This window comes from Chiroxiphia lanceolata, chromosome 2, assembly GCF_009829145.1.
Source record: "Chiroxiphia lanceolata isolate bChiLan1 chromosome 2, bChiLan1.pri, whole genome shotgun sequence".
NCBI classification, from domain to species: domain Eukaryota; kingdom Metazoa; phylum Chordata; class Aves; order Passeriformes; family Pipridae; genus Chiroxiphia; species Chiroxiphia lanceolata.
The window spans coordinates 19,916,193-19,933,635 of record NC_045638.1 but is presented as its reverse complement, the minus strand read 5'-3'; the positions used below and the strand labels follow the sequence as shown (position 1 = coordinate 19,933,635).

The 17,443-nt window shown below is 38.4% G+C and overlaps 1 protein-coding gene across 6 annotated transcripts in view; it reads right to left on the bottom strand.

Moving 5' to 3' along the window:
• Nucleotides 1-732: 732 nt before the first annotated feature.
• The window catches only part of ARHGAP6 (Rho GTPase activating protein 6), a 322,836-nt gene continuing 306,125 nt past the window's right edge, over nt 733-17,443 (bottom strand). For 5 of the 6 annotated variants that reach the window (XM_032679817.1, XM_032679814.1, XM_032679816.1 and 2 more), the window contains exons 9-13: nt 17,234-17,413; nt 12,529-12,626; nt 6,151-6,413; nt 4,394-4,474; nt 734-3,145 (exon numbers count right to left, since the gene is read on the bottom strand). In XM_032679817.1, the coding sequence (XP_032535708.1) occupies nt 2,439-3,145; nt 4,394-4,474; nt 6,151-6,413; nt 12,529-12,626; nt 17,234-17,413 (1,329 nt within the window). In that variant the 3' untranslated portion in view covers nt 734-2,438. Of the gene's footprint in view, nt 3,146-4,393; nt 4,475-6,150; nt 6,414-12,528; nt 12,627-17,233; nt 17,414-17,443 lie in introns of all 6 variants that reach the window. The other variant, XM_032679819.1, reaches the window with a different exon arrangement.

Here is a 17,443-nt window from a genome sequence, read left to right as displayed (position 1 = left end):
AAAAATTACATTCTTAATCTACTTGTGATAATTCCGCTCTGTCCTGTTCAAGTGAAAATGATACAAATAATGTAATCTTGGCTAGTGTCACTTTAATCCATTGGAATTTATACTATACCTTCTTTTTTTCCAAATAACAGTTTATTGAAATTTGTGCAGACAAGGCTGTCCTCCAGCAGTGGTCTTGTATTTTGGTTTTGTCTTTTGTTTAAACTCCATGTAGATGGTAATATACAGATATTTACAAACATATACAGAGAGAGGTACTGGCAGAGAGCAATCTCTTTATGAAGCTGAGATATCCTTAGACAGCTTTCACTAAAAATGTGCAGGTGCTGCTGTATGTAGAAAGTGTTTTAAAATTAAGAGATTGATATCTAGTGAACATAGTATCTTCTGCAGCAGGATTTACACTATGCCTGGTTTTGAGGATTATTTGGGAGCTAATTCCCTGTAGCAAATCTGTATCAAGCCTGGTATAATAAATACTGAGACAAGATCAAATAGTGAAGATTGCTTGTGAGAGCTCACTTTTTTCCTTCCTTATATACTACAATCATTTTAATTTGGGGTGGACTGCCTTTTTTGGAATAAATTGATACAGCGCTGCTGCAACAACATAGACACAAGAACCTTTTCCTATAAAGTCCCATATCCAGATGGTATTTAGAAAAGCCTTGCAACCAGCAGAAAAGATTGAGATTTTTTCTGCACGCAACATTCATAAAGAACCACAACAGCCAAAGGCCAAATCCTGCCCCTTTCTACTTGGCTTGGTGTTTTTATCTTGTAACTTTATTCGGGAAATGGAGATATGAGAGGAAATGGAGACATGATGGGCAGACTCTTTATATGATGGATTTTAAGCCTCAAACTGAAGTAAAACCTTGGATCTTGTATATTTAAGTAGCATTTGAAGGTGGTCCTTAAGCTCCTAAGCCTTTTACATGTTTTTGACAGAGATACTAAGAATGCAATAAAAACACATTATTTTCCCCATAAACCTTACTTCAAAAAAAGGAGCAAAAAATATGCTCGTTGTTTTACTTAGCTTTTTATTCCATCATTATGGCACAAGATAGAACTTAAAGACAACATTACTGGATATGTCTTCAACTTCATTAAAATTAAGACTAATATGTTTTATAAAATTCTTTTATATGATACATTTTCCCTTATCGAGTGTTAATAAGGATTTTCTCTAGAATACTGCGGCACATTGCCACCTGCTGGTCACAAACCGTTCTGCAACTTAAAACCACAACGTGTATAAAACAGCAACATTAACAACGCAACATACAGGTACTGAGGAAGTATTACTGACCCAGACTTTGGCACAATATTTATAGAAACGCAGTTGTGAGCTTCTCCAAACCACATGTTCATTTCTGAAACTCTGCTTGACTCCCTTTCGTATGTCTGCCTGCATTTTTTTTCCGTTCTCTAACTTTCTTAATGCTGGAGCTTTGTCATTTCAAAGGAAAAGCCATATTCCTTCTCAGTTGTTACACATCTGAATTTATGGGGTTTGGTTTTCTAAAATTTGGATTCCAGTTTATTGTTTTAGAACAATAGATAACATCATACATTTATAAATATATATATTATATCCTGTATATATAACATTGGGTTTCCTTTAGAATGGGAGGGCAGACCTTTGCACTACATCCTTAGTTGGTTTAGGCATGATGCTGCTCTTAGCTGATTCTCTGAGTTGCTTCCTACCAGAATCTAAAATACTTTTACAATCTTGTACCGAATTTTAAATTTTTTTGAAAACATATATATAAGAAAAAAATATTTGGTATTTTTCCCTCTAAGTTCACTACTACCCTTATAAAATATATGGCTTTTCATGTTCCACTCTATTTTAGTGTTTTTCAATAGGCAGTGAAGAGAAGGACAACTTTCCCCTTTAACAGCTTTTTTTTTTTATATATATATATATATATATAAGCACAGAAACCAGCTTGTGCACTTTCTATAGAATTCCAATGCATACCACGGTAATGTAAGTGCAGTGATTTTAAAAAAAAGCAGTCATGATTGATTGACATTTGTATATGAAAACATAATATATGATTATCATACAATACCCATTACAGAATATACAATCATCAAAACTGCAGATATATAAATACATTTTTAGCAACATCAAAGCAACAGTTTTATCTTATACACAGCATATGCATACAGTTATTACACTAAAATTTTCACCTTGTTTTTTTTTCAAAAGTTTGCTGAAAAACAGGAACATACTGTATTTGTAAAGTAACTGCTTGACAGTGCTGTTAGAAAATTAAAGTGAACAAAGTTTTAAAAAAGTATATGCAATTCAGCTGATATAAAACAAACAAGCCCTCCCTGTTTTCCAATGTCACCGCTGTTTTCCTATGAAACGGAGGCACAGGTATGAGTGGCAGCTCTGCAGAGTCAGATCATACAAGGGTTTCTGGGAGAGCATCAGGGTTATCGGCTGATAAGAGCTCCCAAATTTGCCACCTCTCCCTTTGCCACTCATTCCAGTCCGCCTCTGAAACACTTTTACTGTTCTGACTGTGAGGTGCTGTGGAACAGGTGTGACCCGCTTGTGTGTGTGGGGCCGGCCGCTCCTGCCTGGAGGTGGCCTGCTCAGGGGCTCTGGCTGGTGGCCCTCCAGCTGCTCTCGGCCCTGAACCTTTTTCTGGCTGTTGAAGTCTCCACAAAGAGTGCAACGTTGAAGAAACACTCGACTGCTGTGACGAAGCAGGGCTTGGTTTTGCTGGGCCTGGGTAGGGGGGTGGTGGGCGCTCTTTTCTGTAGGATGGCTTGGCTGTGCTTTGCAAACAACCCGCGTTCGAGTCACGCTCACTGAGGTCCTCCACACTGCTTAAAGTCAAGTGCTGCTCCGACTTTGAGTGTGACAGGTCTGAACTCCTGCTGCCAACTTCAATTTGTGCGTTACTGCACATGCGGGACACCATGGGATGGAGCTGACACTCGGGAATGGCAGCTGTCGTTTGGCTCCTTCGCATGACCTGCCTGCCGCTGTCCAACTCCGAGGAGCTGCCCTGCCACCGAGGAGAATACATGGCGAGGTTCCCCTGGGAAAGAGAGCACTGTCCGGGTCGCAGTAAGGTGCTTTCATAAATGTTGCCGTAAGAACCTGGGGGACAGAGTCAGAAAGACAACATGAGTCTGCAGAACCATTTACGTGGCATTAAACAAGTTAATGCTTTTCCCCCTCACCACACTGTAGAAGAGGGATGGGGGCTTTTACCATCAGGCTGTGCCACGGCAGGTATATCAGCCCCACCTCCAGCTGAACCTGGGGACACAGAGCAGCAGCCCTACATGGATCTGAACCACATCTAATATGTTACCTGTTGACTCTAATACTTTGCTCTGTCATAAAGCCTTATGGTACTTAACATCTTTCAAATGAAGAGTGGAGGGGGTTGGGGAGTGTTTTAGTCTCACAGTTCCTCTGTGAGGTGGGTGCAGATGGGAGAAAAACAAAGGCAGGACAGGTCAGGAACTGGCTGGGAACACACTGACTAGCAGGGTCAGCACTGGAGTTGCCAAACTCACAGCCTGTGCTTGTGCCACTGTGGCAGCTGCTCTCAAATCTCCACTGGATGTCCACCTTCCAATAAAGCAAGTCCAGAGGAGGGCCATGAGTTGATAAGGGGACTAGAGCACCTCCCCTATGAAGACAAGCTGAGAAAGTTTGGGCTGTTCAGCCTGGGGAAGAGAAGGCTGCACGGAGACCTCATAGCCACCTTTCAGTATCTGAAGGGGGCCTACAGGGAAGCCAGAGAGGGACTCTTCATCAGAAACCATAGTGACAGGACAAGGAGTGATGGGCACCAATTGAAAGAGGGGAAATTTAGGAAAATTTAGGAAATTTTAGATATTAGGAAGAAATTTTTTACCATGACGGTGGTGAAACACTGGAACAGGTTGCCCAGGGAGGCTGGGGATGCCCCAACCCCAGCAGTGTTCAAGACCAGGTTGGATAAGGCCTTGAGCAACCTGGCCTAGTTGGAGGTGTCCCTGCCCATGGCAGGGGGTTGGACTTAGATAATCTTTAAAGTCCCTTCCAACCCTTAACATTCTATAGTTCTATGACTCTATGACTTTTAAAAGAATATAAAACTATTTATGGAAGTAACTTTAAAATTACTTTTTATATTATCTTTGATAGTTTGAATTGTTGCTGCTTCCCTGTATTCCACTAAATACCAAGAAGTATAATCACTGTGCTTCTCTGTATTCTACTGAAGGGTCACCTTTCAAAAGCCCAACCCTGGACAATATGAATTCTCCTGCTGGTTTTACTGCAATTTCTTGAAACCAAGAAATCGTTTTCGTCTTTGCCAGATTTGGGCTTAAAACTTGAGAAGTAACTGACCTGTCATTGCTGGATCTTTGCAGCCACTTTTCAGCGTTGAATGCCAAGTGCCCCAGATATCAAAATGATCTTCAGAAACATCTAAACAGCAGTAAAAGCAAGGGAAAGATGATGAATCAATCCTCTTAAAGACGTTATTTAGAAATATACCACTGGAATGGTAAAACCTTGTACATGTTATCAGAGTCATTAACATCTGTTAGCATCTTTACTGTGCACCTAACACAAACATCTCAAATGTGAGACCCCACCTGGAGTACTTCATACAGTTCTGGTGTCCCCAGCAAAACGACATGGAACAGTTGGAGCAAGTCCAAAGGAGGGCTGTAAGTTGATAAGAGGACTGGAGCACCTCTCCTATAAAGGCAGGCCGAGAAAGTCCATTCCAACCCCTGAGTATTCTACGTATTTGTTCACAGCTATTTGTTGTTTCAGGCTCAGATCCTGCAACGGATTCAGCGAGCTCTGTGTGGGGAGGGCACCTGAGTTGGCTGAGTCCTTAAGTCCTCTGACTTATTGAAGCCAGAGAATTTGCCACAGGAACAGGAAGATTTGGTCCACAGAAGGTAGTTTCTGGCAAAGTTCCCTCAGGCAGCCCCAGCCCCAGGAGTCACTGTAAGGCATGCTCTATCAACCCAAAGATGCTGCTGGTCTTACATGGAAGTGTAGCCACAAAATAGAGATTTAATGAAGTGCACATAACAGGCATTGTGCTGGATTATAAGCATTTTCATGCCTTCTTCTGGTTCCATTTGTCAGTAGAGGAATTCCCTAATTTGTCATGGCCCACTACCGTTGTGATGGATATTAAAGTGCAAAAGATGGTTAATAAAATAAAACTTCATGTGATTTCCTTTTCATAGCTTAATAGAAATCTGAACAAATGTTTAAACCTATTCAGAGATTTAGATGCTGAATATGAAAGATAAATGCCCACTGGCATTTATAAAGCATATAATTGAGATATTAGTGTAAATCCCATTAATTCCCAAGGGAAGTGCCTAACCAGTACCTCTGAAATAAAACCGTTTCAAAAATACCACCAAACAGTTACGTGCATCCCTAAGCATTGAAAATTCTTTAAGTTTGGTTCACTAAGTATGAATTTCATGGATGACAATTTTTTTAATACATATTTTTATAGGAAAAGCATCTTGAAGTGCTGGTGAGCTATTAGACTAAACCCCAGTTCTTTACCAAAGAAATCATTCAGGTATGCACTCCCTAGGTAGCTACAGAAATTATGTATCCCTGCACTAGTATTGCTTGGTGTGTAATTGGCTGCAGATGTAAAGCTGTGCAGCTCGGCTATGGTCTCCAGTGAGAGGGTGTTGAGGTAAATCTTTACAGCTGGAAAAAATCTGTAGCTTGAAGTCTCAGATTTTTCCAGTCTGGACCATAACCTTGCAGGCATTACAGTCCCACAGATCAGGACTAGACTTTGCCATGTTGTCACAGATAGGCTGAAAAGCAGGACATACATAGTTCTACTTTCCTAAAAATAGCTCCAAGTTTTGAGAAGTGCTATACCAAGAGCATCCCTGACAGTTTGCTGAATTAATGGGGAGGACTCAGCACAAACCCTTTGGGCTCAACACAAAAAAAAGGATGTTGGTCTGCCATTTTTTTGTAAGGTTATTTAACGTGATGGCTCCTCAAATCATGGTAGCTGATAATCCAAACCCAGCACTTTTCAGTTACTTCAAAAATCCCCATCAGTCACTGAGGAGGAGGAACATGAGCAGGAGGCACTATACCTTTTCCAGCCTGTGATGCAGAAGAATTCTCCTTTGGCTTAGGCTGCAAGTGTCCAACCAGCATGTACTGCTCAGGTACCTTGTACAGCTTATCTGGGCTGCGAGCAACTTCTTCTTGTGACGCCAGCAGCGAGCGCTCAGACAGTACCGGGGAGTTGTTGTCATATGGGGAGACATCGCCACTTGAAGCTTTGTTGGAGTCTGTGGAAGAATGTCTTTCTCCTGCAGAGTAGGAACCTTCTGACCGCATCATCTCAGGGCTCCTGATAAATTTTGATAAACAAACTACTATTAATAAAAAATGCTTTATGTTCACAGCTAGAAGTGCAGTTTAACATCAAGACCAGGTTGAATGGGGCTCTGAGCAACCTGGTCTAGCGAAAGGTGTCCCTGCCCAAGGCACGGGGTTTGGAATTAGATGATCTTTAAGATCCCTTCCAACACAAACCATTCTATGATGATACAGATAAAATCAAATACACGAGAATGGTCACAGCTGCTGAAATGAAAACCCTTCAGAAGCAGTTACAGAGGTGGATTTTCCATGAGTAAAACTTTTGTCATGAAATGGCCAGCAGAGGCCACTCAAACTCAAAGGATGTTGCTGTCGAGAACAAAAAAAACCCCACACAGCTGTACAGTAAACCACAGGAAACTAAGCAGTGAATCAATTCCTTATGTTACCTTGACAATTTAGTTTGTTATAGTACTAAAGCTGAGGGCACGATAGGGAAGATTAATTTGATGCTAAGCAATATGCTTAAATAATTTCTTCTATTGTGAAGTTTTGCACAGTCAGTGAAATCAAGCACTCAGCTCACCTCTCATGCTATGAGAATGATTTTCTTCTAGACATATCAGAAGGTAAATATTCTACAGAGGACAAATAGATGTATCTACCGTACTTACGACTGCAGCAACAAGCAACTGGCTCTCCTGATACCTTCTACAACTTCTTTTACCTTTTCACCTTTATATCAGCAACTGCATTTAATTTGGACAAAGAAAGGCAAACAAAGCCCCTGACAAAGTACAGCCAAGGCTCAGAGAGACAACTAATTTTCGAAATGTGTTGGGAACATTGAGGGAGATTTCTTGAACTGTCACAGTTTACTACACAGAACAGGAGGCAAGCTGTGAGTCACTGTGAGTCACCGAACATCACAAAGAATATGGAGAAATACTCTGTAAACAAACATAACTTTTTTCCCTATTTTTCCCTAATTCTCTAATTAATATTTCTCTTACTCATTTTTAATTTCTCTGAACCTTTGTTTTTTACATGCTCATCTTTTCCTTCTCTTGAGTCAAACACTTCTCTGTGTGACCTCTCGTTAGTATCTGTTCTAATTAAATGTGATACAACAGAGGCTCATTCTTGTAAATGTCTGAAAATGCTCAGCCCTTCTCAGAGTCAAATCCAAAGGCAGCTTTAACTGTGTGAGCAGCCAAAACTCATTTCTCATTATGGAACAATAACCCCGTTTCCAGACAAATGAAATAAAACTGCAGAAATAAAGAAAACACACAGCTAGCCATAGAACATTAAATATTAATACAGAAATAATGACAAAACTTAACTTTCAAGCTGTTTTTTTTTTCACCTGGTCAATTTACACATTGTATGTCCCAAAAAATAAAATATATACGCTCAACAGCATGATTATTATGTTAGTCAATATTCATTTTTTTTTCAGTATAAAACAAACCATAAAGTGTTGGGAATTAATTAAATAAGGTTACTTCTCACTAACTCTCAGTGAGAAAACCATCACTGAACTGATCCTATCCTGAACTTTAACTGGGGCTTACTCAAACAAATAGAACTGCTATTTGGCTAAGTAGCTCTGTTCCAGGCTTCCCAGTGCATTAATGTTGAGGAGTCATTAATTTAATTAAAAAAAAAAAGAAAAAAGTCTCAATTAGGTAACCTCCCATCTCAACTTCTCCTCTGAAGATGAGTCCAACACAAATTAATCGATAAACAGCCATACACTGAGGAATTATTGTATTTTAAACATGTATAATTCTATTACAAACCTTTTTTCCCTTTTTTTGCCCCTTACTTCTTTCATCTGCCCTCCTAAGTTCTAAAAAACCCTTGCACAGTGATATGAGATTTAAGTTATGTCTTGGGAATTCAAGAAGAACTAGAAAGACCTCTTAGAAAAGGGGAGAAATATTAGAATCTATAGGTTTTCTATGACCAAATGTCTTTCCAGCTTTCTAGACCGAATATCATCTAAAGCTCACCCTGCCAACTTACAGACATACTTAGCACTAACTGGTGACATTACTGGTGACACCAAAAAGGCTTATCACATCTAAATCTTTGCAGCACCAAAACCTAACTGTACTGCAAAGACAGAGGAAAACCACCACTCAGCCATGGCAAGGTAACACAAGGAACAAGAGAAACAGAAATGGAAATGAAAGAATGTGGGAACATAAATCTGAGCTTTGTGAAACACTGATTTCATGTCTTACCTTGAATGATCTGTTATAGGCTATCTCTTCTCAAGACAGAGCTCCTGCTAAAAATTTACCTGAATGGAAACTTTCAAGTCTTTCAAAAGATTCAAACATTCAAGTTTCTAAACTGATTAACAGTTTCTGCTGTTATATATATATATATATATATATAATAACTTTCAAATTCAAAAATAGCTTTAAAAATCAAAGGACGTGCCTGTGGATTCTGTCAATCTTACTACAAAAAATCATCAAAATGGACTGAGTACTTTAAAGTTGGAAATTGAAGTCATACATTTGCTATGCTCTTCATGAACAAAATAAAACACAACTTGCAAAAGACTTCAGTTTGCATCTTTGCAAAGAACAAATTCTCACAAATTCCTTAAAACAAAACTTTTGTATCTGTTTGCTTTATTGTTTGAGTTCATTAGCAAACAGATGTTTACTAAAATTCAAAATTCTTCTTCCCTTGGATAGTGAGATTCTTTACCCACACACCAGGGAAAAACTAAATTGGGAAGTAAACTTCGCAAGATACCCACTTGTTTATATGCAGTCTGTGAAGAAGGGCAGATTATGGCCCCCACAGAGAATAAATAGATGATTCTGTGCAATCAAATGTGAGAAACGGGAAGCCATGTAAAGTATTTTCCAGTGGTTATGAACTATGTTAAGGAAAATATTTAAAAAGTAGTTAAGTACAAATGGAAAGGTTTGAAAGCTGCAAAATCAACCTATGCCACATGAGTTCAAAAATACCATTTCAGATTCCAAACCAACAGGCATCCTTCTATGAATTTATGCTAGTCACCAGAGTCTACTTGTATGGATAAACTGGTAAAATGTTAATAGTAATACTTACTTCTACTGGGGATATTCCTACTTTTCTATTAGCATCAAAGTCATCAAAACAGAAATCCCTTTCTGTTTCTGGTAGAACCCCTTTTCTGCAATACCTTAAAGTTTCTGAGTGGGAAAACAATTATGCCTTCAAGAGACAAATCATATGGAGTGTGATGGCTTGGTAGCACACAGTAATTTCCACACATATTTGAGCAACACAGGTGCCACCAACAAACCAGATTACTATGGGATTATGATGTGGTTCCTACTGTAACAGGGTCGAGGACTCCAGGATTCACAGAGCCTCTGCAGCTTTGAAAACTGCATTTACACATACTGTATGACCTATGGCTTCAGCTTTGTGCCACAGGTCAAGATGGATTAAAACGCATCATCATACTCCAAAAACATAAAAAAATTCTGTAACTTTGAAACTCATTTACTCTAAAAGGACTACTAACCATTATAAGCAATAAATAATCATAAGAAATAGATTTTATTTTTTGTTAGTTTAAAGATGCTTCATCTTACAGCTGTAAACCCCAAATTCCATTGTCATCAAGCCAACATACAAAAAACTGGGGAGTCATCCACAAAAGCACACTTCACAATTGCTGCCATTTGCAATTAGCGCTTTACCATGAACAACTCTCAAAAATTCCCTGACACACCATTCACAATGCTCAGCTCTTAAGAGAACTAAAAGATGAGAAATATCTGATTTGTCCTCTCTGGGGAGGAAAAGAGATTGTGCCTTCTCTGTTAGACCAGAGCCAAGAAAATATTTATAATGACAGTAAAAGCAGAAATGTGAGGGCAAGTGCAGAAGCAGGACCGTCAAAGCAATTAATGGGACATTAAAGTCTTGAAGCTCATTCTGTACTCTACTATATGCAGCCAACTAGCTCTTCTGATGAAGCCTGTCTCAAGAATATGCAAACTTTTCTGTTCCACAGATCCACATTTGGATCTTGAGTATGTGACCAAGCAATTACCAAGAGCAGTAAGGATGCACTTTGAAGTCTCACTTTTATGAAATCAAGACAAACATCTCCTTGTTGTCTACTGCCTCACATTTCTTGTTGGAAAAATAAGCAACAAATATGTAGCTCCAAAATTGAGATTATGCTCTGAAATAGATTCATCTCTTAAGAGCATCACACTCCTAGCAACAACACTTAAGCAACATTCCCTCTAATTGCCTGGAATATCTTAACCAAGAAGTTGCAATCACAGTGAAAACATATCTCATTAACATTAAAAATAAATCACTTACATGATAGCAGAGTAGAAGAAAAATGACAGATAGTAAGTTTTTCCTATCTCAGTGATATTTATCTGCCCATTACTGAAAACACAATAAATTAGTACTAATGCAGCTATACGTTCCTATTTGGCTTCAGAACCTTTCCTTACAAAATGCCTTTTGTCAGTTGTGACCACCTTTCCACAATAAATCCATTTTCTCCTGTAACTGTGCATGCTGGCTAAAGGTAAGGAAGCTCAAGGAAAGGTCAATTAAGGAAACAGGATCTAACAGTAACCTGTTACATCCACAATGATTTGTGACTATTTATGCTCAATTGATATGTGTAGTCACACGTGAGACACAATTTTACGTCTTTTTATTATATAGACATTGAAATCCAGCATGAAGGTTTGCATTAGTTTGAGTTAGAAATAATATGATCATTCCAAACTGAGGGCTTAAAAAAAGAAGTCTCTACAGACTTTACCTTATATCATGTGATTTGCAGTCTCTCTTAATTGTAGTCCTGGCTCGTGGCAAATGTGAAACAAGTGTAAAAGACAGCTAATGTACTTGTAAACTATCTTGTACTTATTGTGATCTAAATACACACATGTACTTGTCGGTTAGACAAACTAGCTGAAATTATTTCACATAAAGAAAATTACCCCAAATCAGATACCTGTGATAATTTCCTACTCTATGTTATCTGTTCATGTGGTTAAGTTAGCAAACTAATAAAATCCTTTACAACACAATACATTCCGCATATATTTTTATTTCCAAATTTTATAACTGAAGAAAGCTTTTCCCCCAGGTGTTTAAAACTTAACTATTTCTTGCATACCTCTTCCTTTAAAGCCAGGCACACTATTATATTACCTCCAACTATACAATGTTCAGAGGGAGAGAAAAAAAATTATCGCTAACTGACTGTAAAAATTCAATTTAATTATATTCTCAATGCACTAGGCACTTTCCACAAATACAGGAAGACAAAGTCCAATCTGTCCTAGAGAGTTTAGAGCCTAGGAAACCTCTTAAAAAAACCCTTACAGCAAGTCTGGCAAATTTTGTGATTCTTGGGTCTGACATATTGGTATTCAGTAGAATAAAGACAATGACTGTGTGGTCCCATGAGGAAGCCAGGAATCCTGTTAAAATGAATGTACAAACTCATAGCATTAAGGCACAAGGGTGCAGGCATATATACACCATACACAAAGTCAAAATATTACATATATCATAACTGCAAGAGTGATCGGTGTGGGGTTTTTCTCTTCAGATCTTTCACAAAGCATACAATTAAATAATATCCAAAGAGTCTCCATAAACGTGCTGTTGTGGCAGTTGATTTGTTTACAATGTCCTATGTGTATACGATAGGAAAAGAACAACAAACTGGTCAAGCGGCTCACCGGGATGGTGTTAAGGCACTCCAGAGTGTGTTTCAAGGATAGTGGAATAACGCCTCCTGTTACTGAAGACTACAACAAACCCAAGACATAAACCAGCAGATCACTAAAATACATCCTGTCAGTAATAGTGCACTGAATAGTCTTATGTACATGTCACTGTTCTCTGCAGAAGAACACAATCTTTCCTCAGAACTGGGAAACCAGTTTTGTCTTTAGAAAACACTGTACAAGAGTTATAATTTCTTTGGCAGAGTCTGTGTAATGGGGAGAGTAGTTCTACACCACTGTAGACAGTGCAGAAGAGCTGTGGAAAACTGGAACCTTTTGAACACTTCCAGTGGGAGATAGAAATTCCCAGCAGAAACAGGGATGATGAAAAAACAGATTACTCACGATGACTGGGAAGCTTTCCTCCTCAACAAATAGTCCACAACATCTGGGTCAGTCTCTAATAAGCTGATAAGCACTTCATTCTGTAGATCAGGGGAAACCTATGAAGACATCAAAAAATACTCAGCTGGAGATTAATATCCTTTCACCAGTAATTTTGGTACTATGCTTAATCTAAAAGAACAAGCACAATATGTTTACAGAGAGTACATAAAATATTCAGAGGCCTCCTCTTAAAAGAGAAATGTCATGTAACAAAAGATAAAGTAGGACTAAGGATCACTTTGCACAATGTTAAATGCTGATTACTGTTGAATAAACAGTTGGTATCCAGTTGGCTTTTATACCTGGTAATAACAGTGGGATTACTCATGTATCACAATCTCAAAAGCTTCAGTTTAAGGTCCTCACCTTACATCCCTATTGAAAGATCTGTGGACAGACATTTACAAATCTCCATTCCAAGGAACTGTACTTCTCTTCTTCTAGAAACAATGTGAAATGTAATTACAACAGAAGGAGAATGTTTCTTCATATATTCCGTGGCATTTGACTTATTTATGTCCTTCTCTTACGGAAATTTCATGGTAATTGTTCTATCTATGAAGATCTTCAGTTGCTTCATTTCAATGAGGGCTGCCAAAGGTCAGCATTTCTCTAAATGAAGCCTTATAAATATTTAATGTTCAGGTATCCATATGGTCAAATCCTGAGATCTTAGAAGCATTTAAATTCCTGCTTATGCTCAATAAGACCTTGAATAATTACAGAGTTCACCTGCCCATAACTCAGGCTTACAAGTGGGTCCTGCTAGATCTCCAGCCACTCTGAGCAAGAGGCTCAGCTGGAATTTATGTCACCTTCTTTGGAGTCTGGCCTTCTGATTTGTTAACCTTCTCTTTGCACTTTGAATGGAGGTGAACCTTCAAAATCCTTGATAGTTTCAGCAGATGCAGGATACAGCAACGTCTCCTGGGTACGTAGCAGAAATGGCACCCCAAAATCTGCACAAGTAAACTTTATGCTTCCAGCTGCACTTTTCAGGAGTCTTATCAATCCTTAGGTGAGTATGTCTACATCACAGTGGAACATTCAACTCGAACTTCGAAACAATGAAACAGATGAAACCATCCAAAAAACTTGAACTAAGAGCTCAGGTTCACTCATGACAGAACTGGAGACAAGACAATTCCAGCAAGAGGTCATCAACTGTTTTTGGATGCAACTTGTCAGGGCCTGGATATCTTGACCTTCAAGTCACCCCCTGACATTTCCTGGGAAATAGGAATTACTAACAGATTGCCCAGAGGAATACCTCAGTTTGGGAGGTATTTAGGGAGTCAAGTTACAGAAAAGGCCTATTTCTTTAAATAAGGAAATAATTAGAAAACAAATGAAGATATGCATAATTTAATTCAAATTGATCCACAATCTCTATGAGACACTTGTGTAACCACACACTTATTTTTTAAAATTTGTATTCAGTCTCTAAGCCGGAAAAATATCTTACTGATAGTCCCTGATATACTAATCTTTAAATAAATTATTTTATCTTTATAGGAATATGTTTTTGGAAACCTAGTGTGCTGTAACTTCTTCATTTAGACAGCCCTTCTATACTGTAGAATAAACTCCAGATAAAGTTTAAGGGTAAAACAGAATCCACATCTTTCTGTCTGAAACTTACTATTCGGTTTTATATCAAGTAACTTGCAAGAATCTACTGAGAAGACTTTGTCAGTAAAATAAAAATGTTTTCCATTATTAAAAAAAAAAATCAATCTTTCATTCCATCGAAATGATTCTGAAAAAGTTCCAGCTAGAATTTCAGTTCCAACAGAAACCCAAACTTAACAGTTCTGTTGAGTTATAGGGCTTCCATCTGAATGAATGAGGACACATTAATGAATGAATCTTCAACTGGATTTGTACTGATGGTCTCTTTGCTAGCTTTCTACTGGGTTTTATTGCTCCTGTGCAGCAATTTTCTTCAGTTTAGTTAAGTAATTTGGTAAGTGTAGACATGATATGCATGTAATTATAAATTTACAGTTATAGAGAACAATACTGGTATCTCAGGAAGATGTCACAATAACTATTACTGAATTAATTGTTTAACTGGCAGTTGTGTCTGAATAGATGGATGAGAACCTGAAATTTGGGACAGAAGGGAAGCCAAGGCACTGCTGAAATAACAGCTATTGAGAACATACAAGGATGTATCAGAGGGCTCTGCAGTTGTCAGGACTCCAGTACAGTAGATATTCTGATGTTTGGTGCTGGGTGCTATTATAAGAGTCATAGCTGTTGAGACACAAAAGGTGGAGAGACCCTTGAAGTGCCTCCTTTGTGCTGTCCCCTGCTACTGATGTGGTACAGAAAGGCAGTGTGTGCCTTTCTCTGCAGTGGGGAGGCCACAGTAGCCCCTAACAGTAAAAATAAGAAATTTCATACACTATGTAGTGCTTCTTTGCAGCAGGGCTGGGTTTGGGTGCTAGGAGATGAAAACGCATGACCAAGCTGCTGTTCTCTATCCTCCATGCTGAGTCAAAGCCAAAAAGATGAAGGGTGGTTGAGTTGTGCCTCCTTGCATTGAGCTGCTGGACATAGTTCAGGGACTGGCAAAGAACAGTCCTTTATACATTTCCATAAAACATTTTAATGTATCCCTAAGTTTCACTGAAATGGGTAAGAATTGGATATGAAAGATCTTATCATCACTGACATCTGAAGAAAGGTTAGATTCCATCTTCTATAAGAAATCCACATTTCTTATTCCATATTGATGTTACTGATAGTTGCTTAGTAAAAACAGTGCTCAGTGTCATGAGTTGTTCTGACAAACAGAACCTCCCTGACCACTAATATGTCAGAATCATTCTGATATTGTGGTCTGGGTACCCCAACACATCCTGGTTTCCTAGGTTTTGGTTCACAAATGTAGTTCCAGTTTCAATGCTGAAGCCAATCACAGTTTTATAACCTCCCCATATATAACAACAACAGAAGGAAGAAAAAAAAAAAAGAAAAAAAGAAAACCAAACACAAAAGCACCTTAGTAGAAATACACTATGTTACAGCTGTAGTTGAATGCTTCAGTCCAGATGTTTTTCTTTTTTTAGTAGCATAAATGTCAAGTATAAACAGTAAAAGTTGTTCTGGAAAACAAAAGAAAACTTTTTTCCCACACTTCATTTAACCTTCAGATGAAAGTGCAAGTGCTGAAGAGATAGAGGAAAAAATCTGTCAGAATTAAAAGAGCCCATATGTAGGTTAGTCTAACCTTAGCCCCACCCTTTCCAGAGTGAAAGCTGGAATGTTTGCCTAAGTATTATGCACTGAGATGTGTCTGTGCTGCAAGAAGTTCTTGAAGAGAAGTAGTAAGAAATCTTCAAGTATTGCAAGTATTCTTATTCAAGTATTATTTTAAACTTTATAGGGTCATCTCCACTCTGGGCCAGCAGACCTTCATCCATGAGTGCAGTTCTATCACTTTCTTTTCCTGATGTTGAAGGAAAAATAGCACCTAACATTTCCCTAAACTGTGAAAAGCATTAAAAAAGAAAAAAAAAAAAGATTGTGTCTCAATGATACAAGAATTAAAATATATGCAAAGAAAATCACAAAGAAGTTCATCTGAGGCTAAGATTGATAGGCAGGGCTTCCTGTTGAAATCTGATAGACACCTTCCCCTTACAGTACTACATGGCCATCAGCCCACAGTTCAGGCTTCTCCATCTTCTTCCAACAAGGTCTCCAGCACTCAGTTTTGCTGAAGCACTAAAGAAGGTTTTCAGAGTGTTCTTCTTTCTGCTTTGGGAACTTATCTCCTCAGTGTAACATACAGTGCTGCTTAGTTTCAGGACATAACAACCAAAGCTATTTCCACTTTTTCAAGACTACTGGTTGTGTTAGGATGTGTATGTTTATTAAAATGAAGATAGGATAGTGCACACAGGTCTGACTGGCCTTTGCTACCCCAGAGCAGGGCCCTCTCAGGCACAAGTCATACTGAAGTGGCCTATAATTTTGTACACAAAAAGAGCACAAGGTAAAGCCACAGAATTAACTGTCTAGGTAACTGCTAGGCATTAGGAATGTGATTTAACTAAGCTGCATCTTAAGTAAACAACATGTCCAAATCCAAGGCCATCAGCCTTCTTATGAAGAACTTCCTTGCTTCAGCAAGAGAACAGAAGGGAACTCAGGAACTACACAGATTTATGTTTTACTCCTCTCATCCAACTGAAAAATGAGAAAGCTTTGTCCTTCCACTTCATCCATGCAACAAAATAAGTCTCTGTTTCTTGAATTAACCAAGGATCTCTTAATCCCTGCAGAAAAACTGGCTTCCTGACTTCCAAAGCTGAGATGTGAAAGGTCATTTTCAGTCTTGTCCATGCATTGTTTAGTATACAGCTGAATAGCCAACCCCATCATTTCCACAGACAGAAATCTTCTAAGAAATATACCCTTAATTACACAGAAATCATTCCAGGCAAGGTTTAAGTACACATTTTTAATACTTTTACTTACTGCAAATCATTCTCCTTGATAGAAGACTACTTTTTTTTTAACCGATACTAATAGATCCTAATGTAATGCAGTTTCTACAGTTTATTTCATCTCCTCTACATTAAGACCAACCAGGTATTCTCTCTCTTATCTTAAAAATGTATAGGAGTAATATGAAAAAATATCCACCTACCATGAAAAGGGCTTCATAGTTTTCAATCATCTTTTGTACGACAGCTATAATAGCAGTACTCTCTTCAGCTCGAGCTGAGCTCTGAACCGAGAATTCTTTGTCTGTAGATTTCTGCTTGTGCAACAAGTTAGGGCCAAAGATGGTAGCCAGGTTAAGTGATGTCATTTTGTTCCCAGTAATCTAGAAAACAGAATATAGATGAGGTGGAGT